Below are 23234 nucleotides of genomic sequence, written 5' to 3' on the forward strand. Positions count from 1 at the left end.
CATGGAGGTTCTTAAAAAAATTTAATTGGAATTGTCATATGACCCAGCGATTCCACTTCTGAGAACTTATCTGAAGAAAACCGAAACACTAATTCAAAAGAATATATTGCCCTGTATGTTCCTAGCAGCATTATTTATAATAGCCAAGATTTGGACACAGCCCAAGCGCCCATTAGTAGATGAGTGGATAAAAAAATCATGGTACATTTACACAGTGGAGTACTACTTGGCCATAAAAAAAGAGGGAAATCTTAACCCGTTGCGAGAGAATTACACTAAGTGAAATAAGCCAGTCAGAGAAAGACACATTCCATATGATTTCACTCATTTGGAATTTAATGAACAAAATGAATTAACAAGCAAAATCAAGTTAGACTCATAGATAGAGAACAGGCTGACAACGGTCTGGAGTGGGGTTTGGGTTGGGGTGGGTGGACGGGTAGAACACAAAAGAAAAAAAAGGAGAAAAAAATTTCATGCACACTGACAACAGTTTGGTTATTGTGGGGGGTGGCAAATGGGGAGAGATTAAGGAGGGTATAGGGGATAAATGGTGATATTCAGAAACTTGACTTGGGGTGGTGAACCTGAAACCTGTATAATGTTAATCATTGCCACCCCAATAAATTCAATAAAAAGGAATTAAAAAGAGCAAATGCAATGTAGCAAGTACAGAGCCTGGCCAATAGCTTGCACTAAAATTCCCTGGGTTTGCAGACTGAGGGGTCACAGTGTAGGCAGCCGACACAAAGCTTAGCATACAGAGTTCTAAGTTACAAACAGCTAGGTCCCAGGCCTCCTGACTCTATTTGGCCTTCTCTGCAGGGAGTGTTCATTTGGAAACAATATACTTGTTGGCAGTTTGTAGCAAGCTCAGGGGACTATATGAATAGTAGTAAGTTAAGTATACTCTAGCCCCCAGAGTTTTCACTATGCCTTTAAGAAAGAGACTTCCTGTAAGGACTCCATCTTGTCTGGCCCTGAGGAAGTTGTTTGGGACCAGCTCTTGTCTTCCTCAGCAGCCCACCTTGATCTTCAAACCTCCAGCTCCAGACCTCACAGATTCTTTTCACAAGAAACCCGTGAGGACATTGGTGACAGGTCACTGCCTTCAGGCAACAGTATGGGTGAGTTGATAAGCTTGAGGCCTTGGCCTTAGATTCCCACAGGGCTAGAGGAGTTCTGGGTCCCCTCCCCCACCCCAACCGTTAGGACACCTAGGCAGCCTCCATTTTAAAAGAGGAGTGGTAAGGACAAGCCCAAGCTATTTCCCTTCCTCTTGAGGAAATGGGCCAAGTGGTCCCTGGCACACTCATCCTGGTTCCACCTGGAAAACCTCCCCTCCTTTGGATGTGGCTGAGGTGATTTTTTTTCCTTTCTTAAAGGGAAAGACCTGAGTTGTACAGTCCTCTTAAGTAGGGAGGGTCACTTAGGTTGGGGGCTATAAAGTAACATTATTTGGATGCATACTAGAGGTGGGGGAGGGGCAGAGAACCCACCAGTACCCTTGAATTTTTACATTAAGTATTCAGGGTAGATTGTATTACTCCCATAGAAGCTTCTCGAGGCTTGCTTTATGGCCCAGCATATGGCCTATTCTGGAATGTTCCCTGTGTGGTTGTTATGTGCATTGGTCTATGTTTCCATGTAGCTGAATATTTACCAGACATTTTATATGCCACCCAATGAGATGTGTTAAAATTTCTCACTGTTGCCCTGGCCAGTGTGGCTCAGTTGGTTGGACATTGCCCCATGCATCAAAAGGTTACCGGCTCAATTCCTGGTCAGAGCACATGCCAGGTTGTGGGCTCAATCCTCAGTAGGATCATTCAGGAGGCAGCCGATTGATGTTTCCCTCTCATGTACATGTTTTTCTCTACCTCTCTCTCTAAAAATAAGTAAGTAAATATATATATTTTTTTAATTTCCCACTGTAACTGTGGATTTGTCCATTATTCCAGTCACTTTTTGCTTTGCGTATTTTGGCTCTGAAACATGCATACAAATTTAGAATTTTTTAACTAATATCTTCCTATTGCATGAGACCTTTTGTTCTAATGAAATCTCCTTCTTTCCCTCTAGTGATATTTTTTCTTTAGATTACATGTTGTCTTTTATCAATATGGTTAAACCAGCTTTGAGTAGGTTCATATGTAAATGGTATACTTTTGCCACTACTTTTATTTCAAATTTTCTAGATAATTACATTTTGCATGTATCTCTTTTAAGGAGTATTTGTTGGAATGTTTCTTACCCATTCCGATAATATTTGTATTTGAAATATTTAGTCTGAAACTGTTAAGGTCACACAATGAAATGACCTTAGAACACTTTGATTCCATTTACTGCCTCACAGTTTATTGTCATGCATTTCAATTATCTATATATTTAACTCCCAGAATAAATTATTATTATTGTGCTATAGAATCAATATTCTTTTAGATTTGCCTACATAGTCACAAATATCATTAGTCTTTCTTTCCTGCATTTATGTGCCTCCATCTGGGATCATATTTCTTCTGCCTGGAGAAGAATCTTTAATATTTCTTTTAGTTTGAGCCTTCTGGTCACAAATGTTCTCAGTATTTTCTATGTTAACGTAACTATGAAATGCATGTCTTTTCTATAGGAATGTTTTTCCTTAAAGCATACTCTTTCCCCTATGAATATTGTTATACGGACTTGATATCATATTACTTTTGGACACTTCACAACCAAGATCTTTTCAAATACCACGTCTGCACTGTTTCCTCTTCTTTTTACCAGGACTCAAATTAAACATGGGTTAGATATATTCACTACATCTTCTTTAATTCTCTCCCCTTCTCACTAGCTTTTTATTAATCCTCACCCTAGGACATGCTTAGAGAGAGGGGAAGGGAGAGAGATAGAGAGAAACACTGCTTGGTTGCCTTCCGCAGGTGACCTAACTGGGGAATGAACCTGCAACCCAGGTATGTGTCCTGACCTAGAATTGAACCAGCAACCCTTAGGTGCACAGGACAGTGCTCAACCAACTGAGCAACTACACCTAGGCACTCCTCTTCTCTTTTGGTGGTATCCATATTATGTCTCTCCAGACATCATTCCTCTTTATTACATAGGATTCTCCCTTTTCTTCCTTTTTCTTGGCTCTCATCTTTTTTTCTCTCCTCGATATCCTTTGTGCTCTCTTTTCTCTCCCCTAATTCTCTTTTCTCAGGTGGTCACTTATATTGGGGTTATTGGTGGTGTGAGTACATTCGTGTTTTGTTCCCTTTGTGTCGTGTCTTTTTTACCGCAGCGTAGTATTCCATTGTGTAGATGTACCACAGTTTTTTAATGCACTCATCTGCTGATGGGCACTTAGGCTGTTTCCAAATCTTAGCTATGGTGAATTGTGCTGCTATGAACATAGGGGTGCATATATCCTTTCTGATTGGTGTTTCTGTTTTCTTGGGATATAGTCCTAGAAGTGGGATCACTGGGTCAAATGGGAGTTCCATTTTTAGTTTTTTGAGGAAACTCCATACTGTTCTCCACAGTGGCTGCAGCAGTCTGCATTCCCACCAGCAATGCACGGGGGTTCCTTTTTCTCCGCATCCTCTCCAGCACTTGTCGTTTGTTGATTTGTTGGTGATAGCCATTCTGACAGGTGTGAGATGGTACCTCATTGTTGTTTTGATTTGCATCTCTCAGATGATTAGTGACTTTGAGCATGTTTTCATTTTTAATAAATCTTTATTGTTCAGATTATTACAATTGTTCTTCTTTTGTCCCAGGTTTGATTTATTCCCTGGACCAAGAGACTTCTGAGGAAACATCTCTCTGACATTATTTCTTCAAATAGGTTTTCTAAGCCTTATTCCACTTCCTGTTGTTCTGGCACCCCTATTATTCATATGTTGCTTCGTTTCATGCTGTCCCATAGCTCCCTTAGGCTCTCCTCCTGTCTTTTAATTTTTTTCTTCAATTGCAGTTCAATTTGGGTGTGTTTTGCTTCCCTGTCTTCTAATTCGCTAATTCAGTCCTCGGCTTCTCCTAGTCTACTGTTGAAACTTTTCATGGTGTTTTTTTTTTTTTCATTTTTAATAAATCTTTATTGTTCAGATTATTACAATTGTTCCTCTTTTTCCCCCCATACCTTCTCTCCACCCGGTTCCCACCCCACCCTCTGCCCTTACCCCCAGCACTGTCCTCATCCATAGGTGTACGATTTTTGTCCAGTCTCTTCCCACACCCCCCTCAGCTCTTCCCCCACGAGAATAGTCAGTCCACTCCCTTTCTATGCCCCTGATTCTATTAACAGAATTAGTTATTCTGTTCATCAGATTTTTTTATTCACTTGATTTTTGGTTTCACTTGTTGATAGTTATGTATTTGTTGTTCATAATTTTTATCTTTACCTTTTTCTTCTTCTTCCTCTTCTTAAAGAATACCTTTCAACACTTCATATAATACTGGTTTGGTGGTGATGAACTCCTTTAGCTTTTTCTTATCTGTGAAGCTCTTTATCTGACCTTCAATTCTGAATGATAGCTTTGCTGGGTAGAGTAATCTTGGTTGTAGGTTCTTGCTATTCATCACTTTGAATATTTCTTGCCATTCCCATCTGGCCTGCATAGTTTCTGTTGGGAAATCAGCTGACAATCGTATGGGTGCTCCCTTGTAGGTAATTAACTGTTTTTCTCTTGCAGCTTTTAATATTCTCTCTTTGTCTTTTGCTCTTGGCATTTTAATTATGATGTGTCTTGGTATGGTCCTCTTTGGATTCCTTTTGTTTGGGGTTCTCTGCGCTTCCTGGACTTGTAAGTTTATTTCTTTCACCAGGTGGGGGAAATTTTCTGTCATTATTTCTTCAAATAGGTTCAGTATCTTGCTCTCTCTCTTCTTCTGGCACCCCCATAATTTGGATGTTGGTATGCTTGAAGTTGTCCCAGAGGCTCCTTACACTATCTTCATATTTTTGGATTCTTTTTGCTTTTCTGGTTGGGTGTTTTTTGTTTCTTTGTATTTCAAATCTTTGACTTGATTCTTGGGATCCTCTAGTCTGCTGTTGGATCTCTGTATATTATTTTTTATTTCAGTCAGTGTATGCTTAATTTCTAGTTGGTTCTTTTTCATATCCTCGAGGTTCTCACTAAATTTATCGGCCTTTTCTAGAAAATTATTGAAAAACCTTATAACCGTGGTTTTGAACTCTATATCCAGTATTTTGCTTTCCTCCATTTCTTTCATTTGTGACCTGTTTCTTTGTCTCCACATTCTGGCTGCTTCCCTGAGTTGATAGAGTGGCTTTGTGTGTGAGGTGTCCTATAGGGCCCAGTGGCTCAACCTCCCCAGTCACCTGAGGTGAACACTCTTGGTGCACCCCTTTGTGGGCTGTGTGCACAGTCTTGTTGTAGTTAAGCCTTGATTGTTGTTGGTATCACTGAGAGGAATTGACCTCCAGGCCAATTGGCTGTGAGGATCAGTTGTGTCTACGCTGGGAGGGCTTCTGTGCTGGAGACACCCTTATGAGACAAGACTTGCTTCAGTGGGGCTTTGGTGCTCACTGAGTCTGCCCTCTGAGTGTGTCTCTTATGGATCTGAGGAGTTGTAATCTGGATGGTCCCACTCTGACCCCTGGGTACACTGGCTCTTGGATCTCCAAGGAGGTGCTAATTTAGCCTCTGCCTGAGGCTACCCAGCAGGAGCTACAGAGAGATCTGCAGATTTCTCTTCTTTGTTTGGGTTTTGGAGGTGCCCAGATGAGGCCCAGCTGTGAAGCAATGCAAGCTGCTGCGGGGCCTTAGGCCTTCTTTTCGATGTTCTGGGTCTCACTGTCTCAGCTGCAGTTTGTTAGGTACGTTTAGAATTCAAAGGACCAGGTCATTCATATGCAAAACCTCTGCACTCAGCTGGGATGGGGCAGAGTTTCAGGGTGGAGCAAACAGCTGTGGCTTCGTGGGGCGGGATCTCAGGGCGGAGCAAACAGCAATGGCTTCCCATCAGCCCTGCCCTAAGAGGCCCCTGGGTCTCAGTGTCCCATGGTAATTGCTGCAAACCCCTCTGAGAGAAAGCCGTCCTCGAGTTTCGCCCGCTGCCAGACAGTCCAGTTTCTCTCCGTATGAGTCTGGGTCCCCAGAGTCTCACCCGGAACTGGAGTTCAGAGCATTTGGGAGCTTTTGTCTCCCTCCCAATTGAGAAAGCCAGTCATGTACTCAGTTGCCAGCCCTCTCCGCCCATGCACCTCCGTACCTCTGCCTTCTGCAGCTCCTGTGAGTCTCAGTGTGCTTTTCTCTTTCCTTCTAGTTGTAGAATTTCCACTCAGTCAGCCTTCCTGTGGTTCTGGGTGATGTTCCTTTTGTCCTTTAGTTGTAGTTTTGAAACGGTTGTGCGAGGCAGCAGTTTAGGTGTTTGCCTATGCCGCCATCTTGGTTTCTCCTCCCATTCATTCATCCTTGAATTTACTCCTTTAGCACATACTCTTTGGGTACCTAACAAGGAAGCTGCCAGACACACAGCTGGATTACAGCAAAGATAAAGTGATATTGCCCTGGCCTGCATTGCTCAGTGATTAGAACATTAGCCTGTGCACCGGAGGGTTTCAAGTTTGATTCGCAGTCAAGGGCTCATACCTGGATTGCAGTTTTGATCCCTGGCCCAGTCGGGATGCATGCAGGAGGCAACCAATCTCTCTCTCTCTCTCTCTCTCTTCCATGGTGTTTTTTATTGCAGGTATATCACGCTTCATTTCTTCTTGATTTTTACATAAGTTGTTGATTTGCAGCGGCTGCTCCTCAGTTGGCAGCGGCTACTCTGGTGGGTGCTGTTCGCAGCAGTGGTGGCTCCTCTGGCTGGTGTGGGGAGGCTGCTTGCACAGCTGCTGCTCCTCGGATGGGTGCAGGATGAGGTCTGCGTGCAGCTGCTGCTCCTTGAACAGGGGCAGGCTGCGCAGGGCTGCCACTCCTCACTTGTGGGTGGGCTGCTCGTGTGGCTGCTATTCCTCGGATGGGGGTGGTCTTGTTCACATGGTTGCTGCCCCTTGGACGGGGGAGCGGGCCGCTCACACAGCTGCTGCTCCTAGGACAGGGGCAGGCCACATGAGGCTGCTGCTCTTAGGCCTGGAGTGGGATGCTCGTGGGGCTGCTGCTCCTTGGACAGGAGTGGGCTGCTCACGTGGCTGCTGCTCACATGGTCACAGTGCCCTGGGCTAAAGCATTGGGCTGGTCAGAGGGGAGCGTGCTTCAGAACTCACAGGAGCCTGTGCCCAGGGTAGCTGGAGCCTTGGTGACCATGGGATCACAGCCGAGGTAGCAGGTCCTTGGCAGGGGTGGCTGTAGAGTCCCAGGTGTTCTCTGAGGGCACCCTGGGTGGAGGTGAGGCTGGGCTCCCAGTTACAGCATCTCTCTCCTTCAAAAAGGCAAGGCCTCTGAGAACAAGCCGGCTTCCCAGTAATGTTTGCAACAGTAGCAGAGGCTGCTTAGTTAGGCGAGCCCGGTTAGCCTGCCCCTGAAGGTACTGCAGGATCTAACTGTGCCACACACACACACACACACACACACACACACACACACACCACGACCACACACTCCTCTTTTGCTCCCTCACTCACTCACGCTTTTTCCCTCACTGCCGCCTTCTTCCTGCCTCTGTAGTTGGGTCTGGGGTGTTATTGACCCGTTCGTGAATGAAGTTTCCTCTCCAGGTGTCTGGTTTTGTGGCTCGCTCTCTAGCACATTGGCTGGACAGGATAAAATTCTCCTCGACAAGACACGACACAAAGGGAACAAAATACGAATGTACTCATGACACCAATAACCCCAATATAAGGGACCACCTGAGAAAAGAGAATTAAGGGAGAGAAAAGAGAGAACAAATGATATCGAGGAGAGAAAAAAAGATGAGAGACAAGAAAAAGGAAGATCAACCAAAGGACTTGTATGCATACATATAAGCCTAACCAGTGGTCATGGACAACAGGGGTGTGGGGGCATACATGGGGAGGGGTTTGGGATGGGAATAGGGGGATGAGGACAATTATGTGACAACATAACCAATAAAGAAATTTTTAAAAAAAGAAAAAGGAGAATCCTATGTAATAAAGAGGGAATATGCTAATTGACCCTCATGCTGTCTCAAAGATGGCGGTGCCCACAGCCAATAAGGAGGGGATATGCTAATTGACTGCCCTGCCCTCAAAGAGGGGAGCACCCACAGCCACAAGACGGCAACGCCTAGTCCCCTCAGCCCCACCGGGGCAGCACGTGCACGGAAAGGCCGGGCCCGCCTCCAGGCAGGCCTGGTTGTTCTGCGTGCCTGCCTCTGGAGTTCCCCAGTCTCCTCAGCCTCCCAGCCGCCCAGGGCCGGCCAGAGGTGTAGGCGAGCCTTGGATGGCGACTGCCCAGTTAATGCCCAAGGCACAAGCAAGCCTCAGCCGCCCAGGGTTGGCTGCCCAGCCACCCAGGGCTGGTCCGAGGTGCAGGCAAGCCTTGGATGGGGGCTGCCCAGCCACCCAGGGCTGGCCCAAGGTGCAGGTAAGCCTCGGATCTCAGCTGCCCAGCTGCCCAGGGCTGGTCCGAGGCACAGGCAAGCCTCAGATGGTGGCTGCCCAGCCATCCAGGACCGGTCCGAGGTGCAGGCAAGCCTTGGATGGGGGCTGCCCAAGGCTCAGGTAACCAGGGCCAGCTGAGGCTTGCACTGCCAGCAGTGGCAGCAGCAGAGGTGTGATGGGGCGTCACCTTCCCCTGATCGCCAGGTTATCTCCTGCCCCTGAGGGCTCCCGGAATGTGAGAGGGGACAGGCCAGGCTGAGGGACCCCCCCTCCAGTGCATGAATTTTCATGCACCGGGCTGAGAGAGAGAGAGAGAGAGAGAGAGAGAGAACACCACAGAACAATCAGATAAACCAAAAAAATGCAAACATCAAACACCCAGCAAAGAGGGTAGGGGCAGAATCTGTAGAGTCTGAGCTTGTATACAGAAAATAAGGTTAAGAATTGGATGAATATGAGGAGGACCTCAGTTCAGTATAGAGGAAGTAGAAAGGGGATGAGTGGATAAGAAGAAAGAGAAAGAGAAGAAAATAATAATGATAATAATAATAAATTTACAAAAATTGATTTAAAATGGTATAAAAGTAAAAAATAGCAAATAAAATAAATAGAATGATGGGAAAATAATGTGAAAAGAAATAGAAAATAAAGCAACAAACTAAAAAAGGAAAATAAAAAAAAGAAGAAAAAAAAGAGAACAAAATAATAATAAAATAAAATAAATAAAAATAAAAATGAAAAAGTGAAGTGTCGTTCCTTTGGCTGGCTTAAGATCCCACTCTTCTGTACTGTCTGCAGTTTCTGTTTCCTGTTGCTGGGACTGAAGGCCTCTCTTTAGACCAGTCACTGTGGACTCTCCGGGACTATTCAGATTTTTTTTTAAATCCTTTGTACCATTCAGGGTGTATTCTGGGTGTGGCTGTATTGGTTGCCTGAAGACTGGAGGGAGGGGCTATCTCTTCAGGAGAAAATGGCTGCCCAGGTCCCGGGCTCAGGTATGACTTGGTGCCAAACTCACTGCCACTTCTCCTGGACCCTCTCCTCTCCCCAGCCTCTCCCAGGACTCCACAAGTCCGCACCTTCTCCTGCACCCCAGCCACGGGTGAGTGTCCGTATCCAAAAGGTCCTATGAACTAGGTTCAGAGAAGAAAAGCAAAGGCCACAGAGAGGGGAAAGATTGTGCCTCTGCGAGCTCCTCTTCTGCCGGCACTGCGTGGTCTGTTCAGCCCTTCAGGCTGCCCCCTCTGGGCTCAGTCTGTCATGACTGTGGACCCAGATCTAGAATCCCCTGCCAACAGCAGTCCTGCGGACCTCCTTTACACAGTCAGACACTGTGCCTGTCCCAAGGGACGCAGCTCGGTGCCGTGTGGTTTCCCTCTGACCCTCTGGGCTCAGAGGTCTGGCAGACTCTCCTGCCCTGATCCTTTACTTTACCTTTCTCCATGGGTCCTCTGCCCTTCCCGGCTGCAAATTGTCTCACCAGATGAGTCTCCTTTGCCAGTTCAGGGTGGGTGTTATTCATTTCAGCTGCTCATTCTATCTGCTCCAAGACAAGGCTCGCAACACATCTGTCTATTCTGCCACCATTTTGTCCTCTCCCCCTCCAACATTTTGAGCACTGTGATATATTTCATTTTTGACTAGAGGCCCAGTGCATGAATTCGTGCATGGGTGGGGTCTGGCCAGCCCGGCCCTGATCAGTGGATCGGGGCCGGGCCTGTCAGGAGGAGGAGACGGCGGGAGGTTGGCCAGCAGGCCCACCCTAATCGGGGCTCAATCAGTGCCAGGCTGGCTGGAGGGAGGGGCCGTAGGCAATTAGCCGGCGGGCCCTACCCCAGATTAGGGTGGAGGGTGCCAATTGGGGGCAGGGCCGGCTGTGGGGAGGGTCTGTGGGCCAGCTGGCCCCGCTCCTGAATGGGGCCGGGGGAGGGGCCATGAGAGGTTGGCCAGCCAGCCCCACCCCCAATTGGTGTGTGGGGAAGCGATTGGGGGCGGAGATGGCTGCACGAGGGGCCGTGGGCTGATAGGGATGGTGGGGGCCCATTGAGGGTGGGGCTGGCTGGGGGAAGGGGCTGTGGGCGATGGGCCAAATGGGGTGGGGGCCTATCAGGGGCCAGCAGCCTGAGGGAGGGGCCATGGGTGGCTGGCCAGCCAGCCCTGCCCCTGATTAGAGTGGGGGGGCTGATTGGGGGCAGAGCTGGCTGGGGGAGGGGCCATGGGCCAACCAGGGTGGTGGGGGCCCATTGGGGGCAGGGCAGGCTCTGGGGAGGGGCTGCGGGAGGTTGGCCAGCCAGCCCCACCCCTGATTGGGCATTTGCTGGCCACAATGGACGTCATAGTGACCAGTCATTCCAGTAATTATGGCATTCCGGTCACTGGCTTTTTATATATATAGACTAGAGGCCCGGTGCACAAAATTTATGCATGGGTGGGGAGTCCCTCAGCCCGGCCTGCACCCTCTCCAATCCGGGATCCCTTAGACATCCCTCTCGCAATCTGGGACTGCTGGCTCCTAACCGCTCACCTGCCTGCCTGCCTGATTGCCCCTAACCCCTCTGCCTGCCAGCCTGATCGCCCCTAACCCCTCTGCCTGTTGGCCTGATCACCCCCAACTGCCCTCCCCTGCTGACCTGATCGCCCCCAGCCGTCCTCCCCTGCAGGCCTGACTGCCCCAGCCGCCCTCCCCTGCTGGCCTGATTGCCCCCAACCGCCCTCCCCTGCCAGCCTGATCACCCCTAATCGCCTTTGTCTCTGCCCCTGCCACTGTGGCTTTGTCCAGAAGGAGGAGCAGATGACTGGAAGATGTCTGGTAGACCCAGTCTAATTAGCATATTACCCTTTTATTAGTATAGATTATAAGAATCAGTAATATTTCTCCATTAGCTATGATATCTCCCCAGGACATTTTCTAGTATTGATACCATTGATGTGTTGTTCTTGATTTCAGGGCACAATCCAGAAGGTGACACCACAGATAGAAGACCAAGACGTTGGGGTATTTACCGAAGGAGATATAACAATGTGTCTGAACAAGTAAGTTCTGGCATTCATCCTTCATCCCACAAGCAACAAGATGGAGATTCAGCAACAAGTGATGCTCACATGGACAACCGAGTAAGATAGTAAGTGACCAGGTAGCATGGCTAAAATGCACCGCCAATGAAATACATAACCTTGGAGTTAAATATGTCATTCTTCTCTCCAACCAGGAAGAATGAGTAATGATAAGATCAAGTTAATCGTTCAGAAAACTTTATTTTAGCTGAGGTATCAATGGGTGTGAACATGTATAGAAGACTTCCTGAGTATATATGGACTACTTTCTCTCCACTGCCCAACAGTGCTCCCTATACCATTCCACGCTATCATTGGAGAGGCAATTTTCAGGATCGAGTCCAAACCCATATTAACAAGGAAAGAGAGCAAAATTCTCCAGAGACAAAAATGGAGAAGAAGCAGGATGAGACATCAGGAAGCTGGTTCAAGATCACAGTGAGTGTCCTAGAAAAGTGGAACTAATATGTAGAATGTGAACAGAGGGAGCTATGTTGGACTCGTGTAGAAATGCTAGATACCTTTTTGGGGCAGAGGAGTTGGCAATGTGTCTTTTTCTTAGTAGGAGTTAACATCCTAGGTCATCTAAGGGCAGACTTAGAGAAGCAATATAAAGAAAACAGACTGATTGCAAGGAGGATGAGACAGGTAGTCTAAAAGCAAAGGAGGAAACTACTGCCAAGGAGATGAGCAACTCCATACCTGAAGGCACAGTTTGGCCCAAGCTGAATGCAGTAGGACACTGAGTCCTGGGGTCCTTGTGAGAGATGCAGGCTAAGTCTGCCTTAGGTAGAATCTCTTAGAACTTTATAAAAGGAAGTACATGTTAAACATTTTTAATTGATTATTTGAGGAAATCTATTTGAATGCAAAGAATGGTATTTAGGGAATTCATGTCTGGTGCAAAAGTTAGCAATAATGGTTACTATCCTATCTTAAACAATTGTTTTAAAGGCTGAAAAAATATGAAAAGAAAACCTGATTGGGTTTATTCATAACCTTAGATCCCATTATGTCAATCTTCTCTTCTATCTTTTCTTTGGCTCCTAGATTCCATTCGGCATAAAATATGATGAGAAGTGGCTGCTGAATTTGATTCAGAAGCAATGCAGCACCCCCTTTACTCCAGTCGAAGTAAGAGGGAACAATAAGGTGGATGAAGTAACAGGGCCGATGAGCAGTGGCTCTGGTCTCATATTCTGTTCCTCTTGTCACTATCCCTATAGTTTCACTATGAGAAAATGCAGGCCCACTTCTTCGTTGAGAATGCCAGTATTGCCTTTGCATTGAAGAATGTTAGTGGCAATATTTACGATAAGAATAATGAGAAGGTACGTGTCAAAGGCATGACTAGGACTGGCGAGGGGCAAGAGGGCAGGACAGGGGCAAGGTCTTGCTTAATCCCAAGGCTCAGATTTCCTGGTGCTTACCCAGCCCCTCTTGTGTTCTCTGCAGATATCTATCTTTGTCATCCCCTCTAATGCACCCCAGGCTGGGCAGAAGGAGCTGAAGTCAGAAAAGGAGGATCAGATAAAGGTAATGCAGACTCCAGATCAGTTGTGCATCCATATTCAGACCCACTTCTTCTACCCCACCATTTGCCCCCCTTCACTACCTCAGAGTCAGAGCCACTGAACCCCATGGGGTGATGACAAGGGACAGTGAAGTGGATTTGTTAGAAAAGGAAGGGACTGGGGCTACAGGCATCTTGGCTCTCTTTCTCTGGTCTGTGTGGTTCCTTCCCATAATCACAGATGAAGTCAGCAGAGGAATTGGACCAGGGAAAAAGGCTGGAGCCAGAAGACATGAATGCAAAAAGAAACCCCTTATGCACCACCTTACCAGATAATTCAACCAACATAAGGTTAGTTGTACCCTCTTTCACCCCTGGTGAGCTTGACCTACCCTTGATAGTATATGTTTGCAGAGGTCTTCTGGGAGTATCATAGACCCTCCACTCTCTTTTCTGTGTCCTTCACCTGTGTTTAGAGGTGCCCTTTCCTTCCTCTGATCTGCTCATCTATTCTCCTGGTCTGGGGTCAGTCTCCTGACTCTGCACCCAAACTTATCTAGCATGCCCTCTTAAGACTGTATTCCAGGAAGCATGATATCCCCTCATCACCAGTACTAGGGGTGACCAGTCTTGGGTCAGATGCTGGTGACCTTGAATGGGAAAGGTCCTCCAACACAGGTCCTCATGTTGAGACAGGTCTTCCTATTCTGTGCTGAGAAGGGCTACCCTCCCCTGCCCTGAGAGGAGCCCTCTTTCCTTTGATCCAAAAGGGGCTCTTCTCCAAACCCAGGCAGACATGGAAAGTTTATTGCCCTATGTTAAGGGCTGAAGTCCTGGGTGGCTGCTGTCATGACATTAGTTCCTCTGGAACAATGCCACGAGTTGGGCTCTCCTTGAGAAAAACCAGGCTTCCCTGAGTTAAGGGGCCAGAAGTGAGCCACCACCAGTGAGCAGAGGGTCTCTGGAGGCAGCAGTGGAAGGCAGAAGGCACAGAGGGTTGAGGAGACAGAAGGACAGTCCTCTCAGTGCCCCTCCCTCCACATACCACATCACCTGCCTGGTCCTTTAGAGGAGCCCTGGGTAGCCTGACATGGGAAGGATTGCTCAGAAAAGAAACCAACTAAGATAGGCACAGGTGCACAGTGGTCCATGAGAAAAGAAGGCAGTGATCATAAGAGGGGACCACACATTCCCCCTCCCTAAGCTGAGCTGGGCCTGATCTTTTCTTTATTCCTTCTGGGGAAGGTCTCCTGATCCCGTGGTTGCTGTGTTTCCCATGCCCAGTTCAGACTCTCACAGGTGACAAAGGCTCAACCAATATCCCATGGGCCCCAAGTCCAACATGTTCAAGTTTTTCATTCCTAACTGGGATCCCAGGACTCAACAGTGGCCCGTGCAGGAAAACTATGCAGCTCTAAATGCTGCTCTTTATGTCACTGGAGAAGGGAGTCAGGGCATCTAGATGGGAGCTACCTAGCAGAATGGAGAAGGAGTGGGGGTAGGGCAGGAGGGAGGGCAAGTGCTCTTCCTATGGATCAGTTCTTGGGGAGGGTTCCCAGGTCCCTGGAAGGCTGGGACACTAGAGTATAGCTGGGCTGTATGTCTGGTGTAGGTTTGCTTGCTACAACAAGGCAGGGCTGCTCTGCAGATTCAGTTACATTTCTGTTTTGTCTTTATTTTGGCAGCTCCATCCTGGAATTGTTCCCCAAATTATTATGCCTGGTAAGTGTATTTCTCCATGACTGACTCCTTTAAGTGGCACAGACATTTCCCACAACCTGCTCTGAGCCCCTTTAGGTCTGGCTCAAGTTACACTTTTGGATCTGACCCTTAATCCTCATTGGTGGATTAACCCATGTGGGAATCTGACAAAGGCTCTGGACCTTCTTCACACAAGTTCTCCACAGGCTCCAGGGCCCCATGATGATGGTACAAGTGTAGTCCTGCTCGTGGAATTTCCAGGGCTCTTTTGCATCTGACTTCTGACCTTCACCCTCTCCTGGGTCCTTCCTTTTCCTGATCATTCAGTACCACCTGTTGGTCTGCAAGGCTGACTTCCTCTTACTTCTCCAGGATGGCCAGGAGCCACCCCCACCAACTAATTTTGCGATTGAAGCCCACAAGAATGTGCCATCCTGCAAGGTGAGGAGGGGGAATCAAGCAGGGTTTCAGGTAGTGAGTGAAGATGGGGTATCAGCCGTGGTCCTGAGGACTGTTGTGATTTCAGGGAAGTTTCTTTGGATCTGACCCACTGAAGAGTCTAGTCTTGCAATTTCTGCAGCAGTAAGTACTCCTGGAAACACCAGGAATCGGGGGGCCTGGGACTGCTGTTTGGGACTCTCACATCTCATTTGGGGCCTGGTTAACAAAGCAGCTTGTCCCCTTTGCTCCACCACAGGTATTACTCTATCTATGACTCTGGAGACCGGCACTGTCTCCTCTGTACTTACCATGACAAGGCCTGCTTCTCCCTGACCATTTCTTTCAACCCCAAGGACCCAGCCCCGTGAGTATCACAGCTCAAACTCTTTTTCTGGGGGGGTGTCTCCCCAGCAGAATTCTGCCACCTCATGGAAACACCCCCACTGTCTGGACCTCCACATCCTGTTTTGTGTTTTCTCCTAGAAGCAGCTTGTTTGAGTACTTCAAGGATAACAGGAATATGAAGAACCTCCAGGACCCCAGTGCGTGTGGGATGGGGAGGATTGGGCAGGGAAAGGGGGCATGAAGGGTCAGTCATAGGGCCCAGAATGTGGCAACCCTGACTTTTCTGTCCTTCCCCTTCAGACCTGCATTTTCAGCTGCTGAAACATACAAAACGTGACATTACATGCACCCTCTGTGTGTTGCCCAAAACTCAGCATGACCTGAGCTCCTTTGTGGTGGACATGTTGTTCCAGTCGGTGAGCACCTGCTTCCTCCCTCAGACAGGCCCAGAAAGACACAGGTGTGTGGGAGCTGTAGATGGTGACTGAGCACCTGTGTTCCTCCCTTTCAGGAAAGGATGCTCTGCTTCTGTGTCAATGGGGTGTTCAAGGAAGGTGAGTGCCTATAGAGTTCCCTCCCCAGATGTCCACTGCTCCCTCCCCCTTGCTGGGCTCCCTCTCAGAACTCTCCCAGCTTCCTGTAAGCCCTGCACAGTTCGGTAGTTGGGAACACAGGTATGGGGTTTGAATGCTGTCATCCCAGATCCTGACTGTGAGAACTTGGGCCCATTACTTAACCTCTTATTTTCCTCACTTATGAAATGGAACTAATAATACCTACCTCTTGGGTAGCTGAAAACAATGAATTAAATGAACTTGTGAGGTGGTTGTTCTAGAGCCTGGCACATAGTAGGGACCACGTTAGTGGGAAGAGATTGCTCCTATGGTTGCCCTCCTAATTCCTGACACCCTGAGTCCCAGTGAACAGTTGTCCCCTTGGGAATTAGTATGAAGTCCCACCCTGACTGCGGTATTCTGTGTGAGCATGTGAAATGGGTACAACTCCAACATGGTATTGTTGTTTGTTGTTGAAGTGGAAGGAAGGTCTCAGGGTTCTGTGCGTGCCTTCACCCGGACCTTCATCACTATCCCTGCCAGCGATTCCAGGTGAGTGTTATGCTCTGGGTGGGAACATACAGCCCAACCTGGGCTCAGGGCTGTGGGAATGTGGCAGTGCATGTTCTCAGGGTTTTCTCAGTGTTGCGGGAAGCCAGCAGGTTGATCCAAGGAACAGTCCTGCATAGGGGTTAAGAGCGTGGGCTCTGGCGTTAGAACACTGAAAGTGTTTCAGGTTTCCTTCAGGTTCTCTTCATGGCGCCAACACTCACTAGATTTGTCACTGAGTGAAATCACATGACCCTCTCTGTGACCTATGTCTTCCTGTGAAAATGGGATTAACTGTCCTCTCCCTTGGGCTGTTTCACTGAGTAAATGCAATGGGGCTAGGGGTAAAAATCTAGTGAAGCTGGTAGGCAATCTCTCCAAGGGTTGGGATGTGGGAAGGGAAGAGGAATCTGGGGAGCAGATAACAGGTGGGTATGGGAGGAATCTGGTTGCTGAGTGGCAGTGGAAGCAGGATAATTGTTGAGGGTGTGGGGTTGTCCATCCATCAGTTGTCTGAGGTATCATTTTTCCCTAGTCTATGCATCATGAATGATGAGCTGTTTGTGAGGGATGCCACCCCCAACACAACTCAGAGTGTGCATTCCATAGAAGTGCCTACACCCACCACCAGCTCCATGACCACCCTCTCCCAGGAGCAGCAAGAAATGGTGCAGGTTTTCTCCACCAAGTCTGGAATGAGCCTCCAGTGGTCTCAGAAGTGAGTGCTGGGTGTGCATGGGGATAGGATGGAGCTGGGAGGAGCAGAGGAGTGAATAATAGAAACTTGCAGGTAATTTGTTTTGCTCGTTTATTTCACCTGTCCCTCTGAATATTTCTCTCTCATTGCATATAAGCAACACAGTTGTTTTGAACAGGTATGTATTCCTTTATGAAATTCTTTATTTCTTGGACCTCATTCTTTTATTGATACATTTGGGTTTCAGGAATTTTTCCAACATAGAGCTTATTTCGTTGCATATGTAAATGTGGAGGCATATTTGTTACATAGTTTATGAAATGGCAAGGTGTTATCAGATTGACTCCACTTTTGTCCTAATGGATGCCTCCTGCCCTTCCTCCTCCCCAGGTGTCTTCATGATAACCACTGGGACTACACTAGAGCTGTACAGGTGCTCGCTCTGTACAAGGTGAGGTCTGGGAATTTGGGCCAAGTGAGTGAAGAATGGATGGCCTGGGGATGAGACTCAGGGCTCCTGGCTGTACTAATCTCCCAACTAGCTCCCTTCACTTCCTCCAGGCCAAGTACAAGATCTCAGAGGAGGCCCTCCCACTGGCTGATCCTGGATCCTAAGAACACAGCCTCACCAAAAACCCCTTGGGTGTCATCATCTTCATCCTCATCATCTTTGTTATGTTTTTCCTCCAGTCTTACTATATTCCTGTTATTGAGCCAGGAGGTCTGGTTGGAGCTAGTAAGTCAATGCTTAAGTGACACTCATCCACCCAAAGGGCTCGTTGTTTTATGTATCTGTCCCTTCCAGGAACCCTGATTCTTTTCCTAATAAAGAATGATGTTGCATGTTATGTCCCTGAAAAATCCATTTAAGTCAAAATCCATTCATTGGTCTTTAGAGGAGGAAAGGGAAAGTCAGAGATGGTCAATGAGTACCTGGAGAACAATGTGGTAGAGACTCAAATCCTGGATCCCTCTACAACCCAGGCTGTGTATGTCCCCAAGGTTATATGGCTTCTGAGTTAGTGTGCTCTGTTACTCTGGTAGACCTGGGGGAGGTGGTTCCCCTAGTATATTAGTCCAATATTTTTAGGCAGAAAACAGTATTACCTTCTTAGCCATACAAATCTATTCAAATTTAAAAATAATTCCCTTGGGGACAAACAGTATTAAAGAGCAGTAAACATCTAGGAAGAAAAAAATTGTCATCATTTATGACTGATATTGGAGTAATATCCTTGATATATAAAGAAATCAGTAGAGAAAAGGGGAACTGATATTAAAGCAGAATTGTTATTAAAAGCAGTAGAAATGCCCTATGAAAAGCTATCCAACCATAATTACCTACTTAGCCAGAACTGTGAATCCTATATAATAAAGAGCTAATATGCTAATTAGACCGAACAGCAGAACTACCATCCGGACGAGCTTCCAGACAAAGCTGGGGCTGCAAGGGCCGAGCCCCTTGCACAAATTTTGTGCATTGGGCCTCTGGTATTGAAATAAAATGGAGACAAATTTTACTAAAAGAAAGAAGAAACCTAATAGTTGTATTTTTGAAAAATATGTGCACTATATTACTGTATTAGTTTTTTAGGTATTCTATAACAGTACCACAAAATGGATGGCTTAAAAGAACAGAAATTGCACTGGCCTGTGTTACTCAGTGGTTAGAGCGTTGGCCCACACACCAAAGGGTCATGGGTTTGATTTCTGGTCAAGGGCACATACCTGGGTTACAGGTTCAATTCCCAGCCTCAGTCAGGGCCCGTGGGGGAGGCAACAAATCAATGTGTCTCTCTCACATTATTAATTCATATTCTCTCTCTCTCTCTCTCTCTCTCTCCCTCTCTCCCTCCCGCCCTCTCCCTCTTCCTCTCCCTCTTCCTCTCTCTCTCCCTCCCTCTCCCTCTTCCTCTCCTTTTCCCTCTCCCTCTCCCTCTCCCTTCCTCTCCTTCTTTTTCTCTTTCTCTCCCTCCCTCCACTCTCTAAAAAGCAATGGAAAAACATCCTCTGGTGAGGATTAAGCCACACACACACACACACCAGAAATTTATTCTCTCGCTGTCTTGGAGGCCATAGATCAAAACTCACAGTGCCAGCAGGGCCGTGGTCCTATAAAGACTCTAGAGGAGAGTCGTTTCTCGCCAATGTTAGCTTCTGGTTGCTCCTGTTGTTTTCTGACTTGTGTCAACATAACATCTCTTCCTCCATCTTCACATGATCTTCTTACCTGGGTCTCTGTTTCTTTTCCTCTCTGTCTCTTATAAAGTCAACCATCATTGGATTTATAGTCCCCTCTAATCCAGGGTGATTTAATCTTTGAGATCCCTACTTTAATTTTATCTGAAAATACCTTTATTCCAAATAAGGTCACATTCTGAGATTCTGGATGGTCATATTTTTTAAAGTTCACTAGTCTACTCTCGCTCCTCCTCCCCCTCCCCCAAATTCACATCAATCCCATGTAAAAAATACACTCACCTCATCCCACCATCACTAAAAGTCTTAATGAATTCTAACCTCAACTCTGAGTAAAATATTTCATCTCAATATCAACTCAGAAAGTCCCAAATCTCACCATCTAAATCAGGTATGGGTGAAACTCTGGCTATGATCCATGTGCAGATAAAATTTGTCTCTATCTGTGGAACTGTAAAAACAAAAAAAAATTTCTGTTCCAAAATACAATGGTGAAACAGGCATATGACGTACATTCTCATTCTAAAAATAACATAAAAAGGATTTAAAAGGTCACTGGTCCCAAGCAAGTTTGAAACCAAGCAGGGTAAATTATATTAGAATTTAATACTCAATAATCATTCTCTGTGGCACCATGCTTTATTCTCTAGGCCTTGCCCTCTCTGGACTCTGCTTCTGTAGTTGTGTCTTTGTCCTCAGAGTTATTCTTTTCCTTTTTTTTTCTAAGTCATTTATTCATATATTCATTATTATGTTGTCAAATTCAGTTTTTTATACTATTCTTTGTATTTCTTGAAGTATGTCACATGTTAGCAGCTAAGTAGCTCTATCACCCTGTTTCCTATCTGTAGAATCCCAGAAGTCTGACAGCCTTCTTTCATTTTGTCCCTCCTTTGTTGCCTTCAAGGAAAGCTGGCAGCAATTTTGATTGTATAACATTTTTCTCAAAAAACGTGTGGGTCTCCTATGTATGTCCAGGGGATCCATGCCACCAGACAAGAGGCTTCTCCACAGGACAACCTCATTTCTATTCCTGGGTTCTGCTGAGAGGCTTGACGGGATCCATTAGACACACATCTAATGTCTTCAGCAAAAGGTGTTCAGTCAGACTCTTGGCTCTTTTTTCAAAAAACACACTTAAAAATATTCTGCGACCTAAATAGGCTGAGTATTCTCCAAATCACCAAGTGCTGGTTCCTTTTTACTTAATAGTTCTTTCCTCAATTTAATTCTTTCATCTTTTACTATAAACAGCAGGAACAAACCAGGCTCTTTACTGTAAACAGTTGTTGAGGTTAGAAACATCCAAACTGTAGAGAAGGTTTATGAGTTTATTTAAACTAAACAGAGGACATGCCTGGGAGCAAGATCTACTTATGCACCAAGAGGTCACCAGTTCGATTTCTGGTCAGGGCACATGGCCAGGTTGTAGGCTCAATCCCCAATAGGGGGTGTGCAGGAGGCAGCCCACTGATGTTCCTTTCACATCGATGTTTCTATATCACTCTCCCTCTCCCTTTCTCTACAATCAATAAAGACATATTTTTAAAAGATATAAAGGTAGATAAAAGACCTAAATGTAAGTCATGAAACCATAAAAATCCTAGAAGAAAACATGGGCAGTTAAATCTCAGACATCTCACGTAACAGTACTTTTGCAGATACATCTCCCAGGGCAAAAGAAACAAAGGAATGATTAAACAAATGCTATTACATGAAACTAAAAAGTTTCTGCACTGCAAAAGAAACCACCAACAAAATGAAAAGGGAACCCACTGGATGGGAGAACATATTTGTTAATGATATAGCTGGTAAGGGGTTAATTTCCAAAATATATAAACTACTCATACAACTCAACAAAAGGAAGACAATCCAATTAAAAAATGGGAAAAATGCCCTAGTCAGTTTGGCTCAGTGGATGGAGCGTTGGCCTGCGGACTGAAGTGTCCCCGGTTTGATTCTGGTCAAGGGCACATGCCTGGGTTGCGGGCTCGGTCCAACATGCAGGAGGCAGCCAATCAATGATTCCCTCTCATCATTGATGTTTCTACCTCTCTCTTCCTCTCCCTCTCTGAAATCAATAAAAATATATTTTAAAAAATGGGAAAAGCGCCGAAACCGGTTTGGCTCAATGGATAGAGCGTCGGTCTGCGGACTGAAAGGTCCCAGGTTCGATTCTGGTCAAGGGCATGTACATTGGCTGCGGGCACATCCCTGGTAGGGGGTGTGCAGGAGGCAGCTGGTCGATGATTCTCTCTCATCGATGTTTCTAGCTCTCTATCCCTCTCCCTTCCTCTCTGTAAAAAATCAATAAAATATATTTTAAAAAAAATGGGAAAAGGACCAGAATAGATACTTCTTCAAAGAGGATATACAGATGACCAATAGACATATGAAAAAAATGCTCAAAGTCACTCATCATCAGAGATGCAAATTAAAATGACATTGAGGTATCACCTCACACCTCCACAAAAACTACCATCAATAAATCAACAAACAAAAATGCGGGTGAGAATATAGAGAAAGGAACCCTCGTGCACTGCTGGTGGGAATGCAGACTGGTGCAGCCACTGTGGAGAACAGTTTGGAGTTTTCTCAAAAAAATAAAAAATGGAGCTGCTGTTTGACTCGATTCCACTTTTGAGAATATATCCTAAGAATACCAAAACACCAATCAGAAAGAATACATGCACCACTATGTTCATAGCAGCATTGCTTTCAATATCTAAGATCTAGAAACAGCCCAAGGGCCCATTAGTAAATGAGTGGATAAAAAAAGCTGTGGAACATTTACACAATGGAATATTATGCAGCTGTAAAAAAGAAGGATCTCTTAGCCTTGTGACAGCATGGATGGACCTGGAGACTATTACGGTAAGCAAAATAAGCTAGTTAGCCGAAACTGGTTTGGCTCGGTGGATAGAGCGTCAGTCTGCGGACTGAAAGGTCCCAGGTTCGATTCCGGTCAAGGGCAGGTACATTGGCTGCGGGCACATCCCCGGTAGGGGGTGTGCAGGAGGCAGCTGGTCGATGTTTCTCTCTCATCGATGTTTCTAGCTCTCTATCCCTCTCCCTTCCTCTCTGTGAAAAATCAATAAAATATATTTTTAAAAATAAAAAAAAAAACTAAAAATAAGCTAGTCAGAGAAAGACAAATATCACAAAAACTCACTCATATGTAGAATCTAATGAACAAAATAAACTGACGAACAAATAAGTCCAGAGGCATGGAGGCTTGAAACAGACTGACCGATCTCAGAGGGAAGGTGGGGCGGGGGAAAACAGGAAGAGATTAACCAAAGAACACATATGCATATATGCATAGCCCTTGGACACAGACAATAATGTCCTGAAGGCCTGGGGTGGGGTGTGGGCTGGGTGAAGGGGAGCACAGGAGTGGGGAGGGGAGGGGACATCTGTAATACTGTCAACAATAAAAAAGGTATAAAGATAGTCACAACCAGATTTGGTTACTAATAGAATATAAGGAACAATGAAGAAGGGACAATGGCTAGGTTCTGGGTTGGCCAATAAGTGGATACTAAGGCAGGAAACAAAGGAAAACTAGGCGGGTCTAGGTAAGAATAATTTACATGAGAAAGAGTGAGACAGTATCTAGAGAGACTTTTAATCTTTTTTGAGGGTGAGGAATCACAACATCTTTTG

At 46.2% G+C, this 23234-nt stretch overlaps 1 protein-coding gene across 1 annotated transcript; it reads left to right on the plus strand.

Moving 5' to 3' along the window:
• Positions 1 to 1067: 1067 nt before the first annotated feature.
• NXF3 (nuclear RNA export factor 3) lies at positions 1068 to 18204 on the plus strand. Its single transcript, XM_054716934.1, has 18 exons — positions 1068 to 1127; positions 11463 to 11637; positions 11857 to 12007; positions 12620 to 12703; positions 12796 to 12900; positions 13025 to 13105; positions 13324 to 13433; positions 14768 to 14804; positions 15156 to 15224; positions 15310 to 15365; positions 15481 to 15588; positions 15708 to 15766; positions 15870 to 15985; positions 16081 to 16123; positions 16603 to 16675; positions 17208 to 17390; positions 17760 to 17820; positions 17931 to 18204. Exons 1-18 carry the CDS (start codon positions 1124 to 1126, stop codon positions 17982 to 17984), a joined length of 1569 nt encoding a protein of 522 aa, XP_054572909.1. The 5' UTR covers positions 1068 to 1123; the 3' UTR covers positions 17985 to 18204.
• The last annotated feature ends 5030 nt before the right edge of the window (positions 18205 to 23234 follow it).

Source organism: Eptesicus fuscus, chromosome 1 (assembly GCF_027574615.1).
Source record: "Eptesicus fuscus isolate TK198812 chromosome 1, DD_ASM_mEF_20220401, whole genome shotgun sequence".
Classification (NCBI taxonomy): domain Eukaryota; kingdom Metazoa; phylum Chordata; class Mammalia; order Chiroptera; family Vespertilionidae; genus Eptesicus; species Eptesicus fuscus.